At 68.9% G+C, this 1,491-nt stretch overlaps 1 protein-coding gene across 1 annotated transcript in view; it reads left to right on the forward strand.

Annotated features, from left to right (window-relative positions):
* Positions 1-1,290, forward strand: part of AEBP1 (AE binding protein 1) — a 12,983-nt gene extending 11,693 nt beyond the window's left edge. The window contains 1 exon segment of the mRNA XM_040644445.1: positions 920-1,290. Coding sequence (XP_040500379.1) covers positions 920-1,069 — 150 coding nt within the window. The 3' untranslated portion in view covers positions 1,070-1,290.
* Positions 1,291-1,491: the final 201 nt, after the last annotated feature.

Here is a 1,491-nt window from a genome sequence, read left to right on the forward strand (position 1 = left end):
GGGGGGGACTGGGCTGGGCTGGGGTCCTGGGGAACTCAGGCCCAGAGGGGCCCGGCGGGACAGGGGAGCTGGGTGCGGGCTGCGTGGGGCCTGCATGTGGACCCCCGGCCTTGCCTCCCTCCGCAGGTTCACCGTGGCATCAAGGGGGTTGTGACCGATGAGCAGGGCATCCCTATCGCCAATGCCACCATCTCCGTGAGCGGCATTAACCACGGTGTGAAGACAGGTACCTTGTGTGCACACGGCCACCCCTCCTTCCTGAGGTGGGGAGGCAGATCTGTGCGAGGTCTTGGCCAGACGCTCCCCCCCCATCCCCAGGGGGTCCGCCCGAGGCAGAGGGAGGGCTGGGGGCTGGGAGGGGGACGTCTTGGGCTGCAGCACCCGGCCTCCCGCTGCAGCGAGCGGTGGTGACTACTGGCGCATCCTGAATCCGGGTGAGTACCGCGTGACGGCCCACGCAGAGGGCTACACTCCGAGTGCCAAGACCTGCAACGTGGATTATGACATCGGGGCCACCCAGTGCAACTTCATCCTGGCCCGCTCCAACTGGAAGCGCATCCGCGAGATCATGGCCATGAACGGGAACCGGCCCATCCCGCGCATCGACCCCTCGCGCCCCATGACCCCCCAGCAGCGGCGCATGCAGCGGCGCCGCCTGCAGTACCGGCTGCGCATGCGCGAGCAGATGCGGCTCCGGCGCCTCAATGCCACGGCCACCCCCGGCCCCAGCACCCCCGCGACAACGGCGCCCCCCACCGCCACGCTGCCCCCCACCCCCGCTCTCACGGCCTCCCCCACCCCCAGCGCCAGCCTGGGGCCCTGGCACGTGGCGCCCGAGGCCACCACGGCGGGCACGGCGGGCTGGGAGGAGTTGGAGACGGAGACTTACACGGAGGTGGTGACGGAGTTTGGGACGGAGTTTGGGACAGAGCTGGGGCCCGAGGAGGAGGAGGAGGAGGACCAGGACCAGGAGGAGGAGCAGGAGGAGGAGGAGGTGGTGGTGGTCATGGGCCCAGATTTCCCTTTCACCACAGCCGAGACCTACACAGTGAACTTTGGGGACTTCTGAGCACCCGAGCCCGCTCAGCCGCCATCAGCACGCGGAAGCCCCCTGCCCTCGGTGTAGACCGGCCGGAGGGGGCCCACACGGGAGGGCACCGCGGAGCCAGGCTGTGCAGGCAAGCTCCTGGCCGCCTTGGACGGGCTGAGCCGGGCTCCGCAGGGCCCGGTGCGCACAGACTCCACCGCCATCTGCCCCGTCAGCCGCACCAATAAAGCAAGCTCATGGCAGACGTGTTGCTGAGCACTCGGGGAGGGGGAGGAGGGAGAGCGGCATGCACGCGAGTGCCGGGGCCAGCACCAGCTCTGCCCCGGAGCCCGCACCAGCTCTGCCCCGGAGCCTAACACCAGCACACTGGTCAGCCTTTTTTTTAAAAGATCTTATTTATTTATTTGAGAGAGAGACGGGGGGGGGGGGGGGGGGGGGGGGGG

This window comes from Ursus maritimus, unplaced genomic scaffold, assembly GCF_017311325.1.
Source record: "Ursus maritimus isolate PB19 unplaced genomic scaffold, ASM1731132v1 scaffold_3, whole genome shotgun sequence".
In the NCBI taxonomy this organism is placed as follows: domain Eukaryota; kingdom Metazoa; phylum Chordata; class Mammalia; order Carnivora; family Ursidae; genus Ursus; species Ursus maritimus.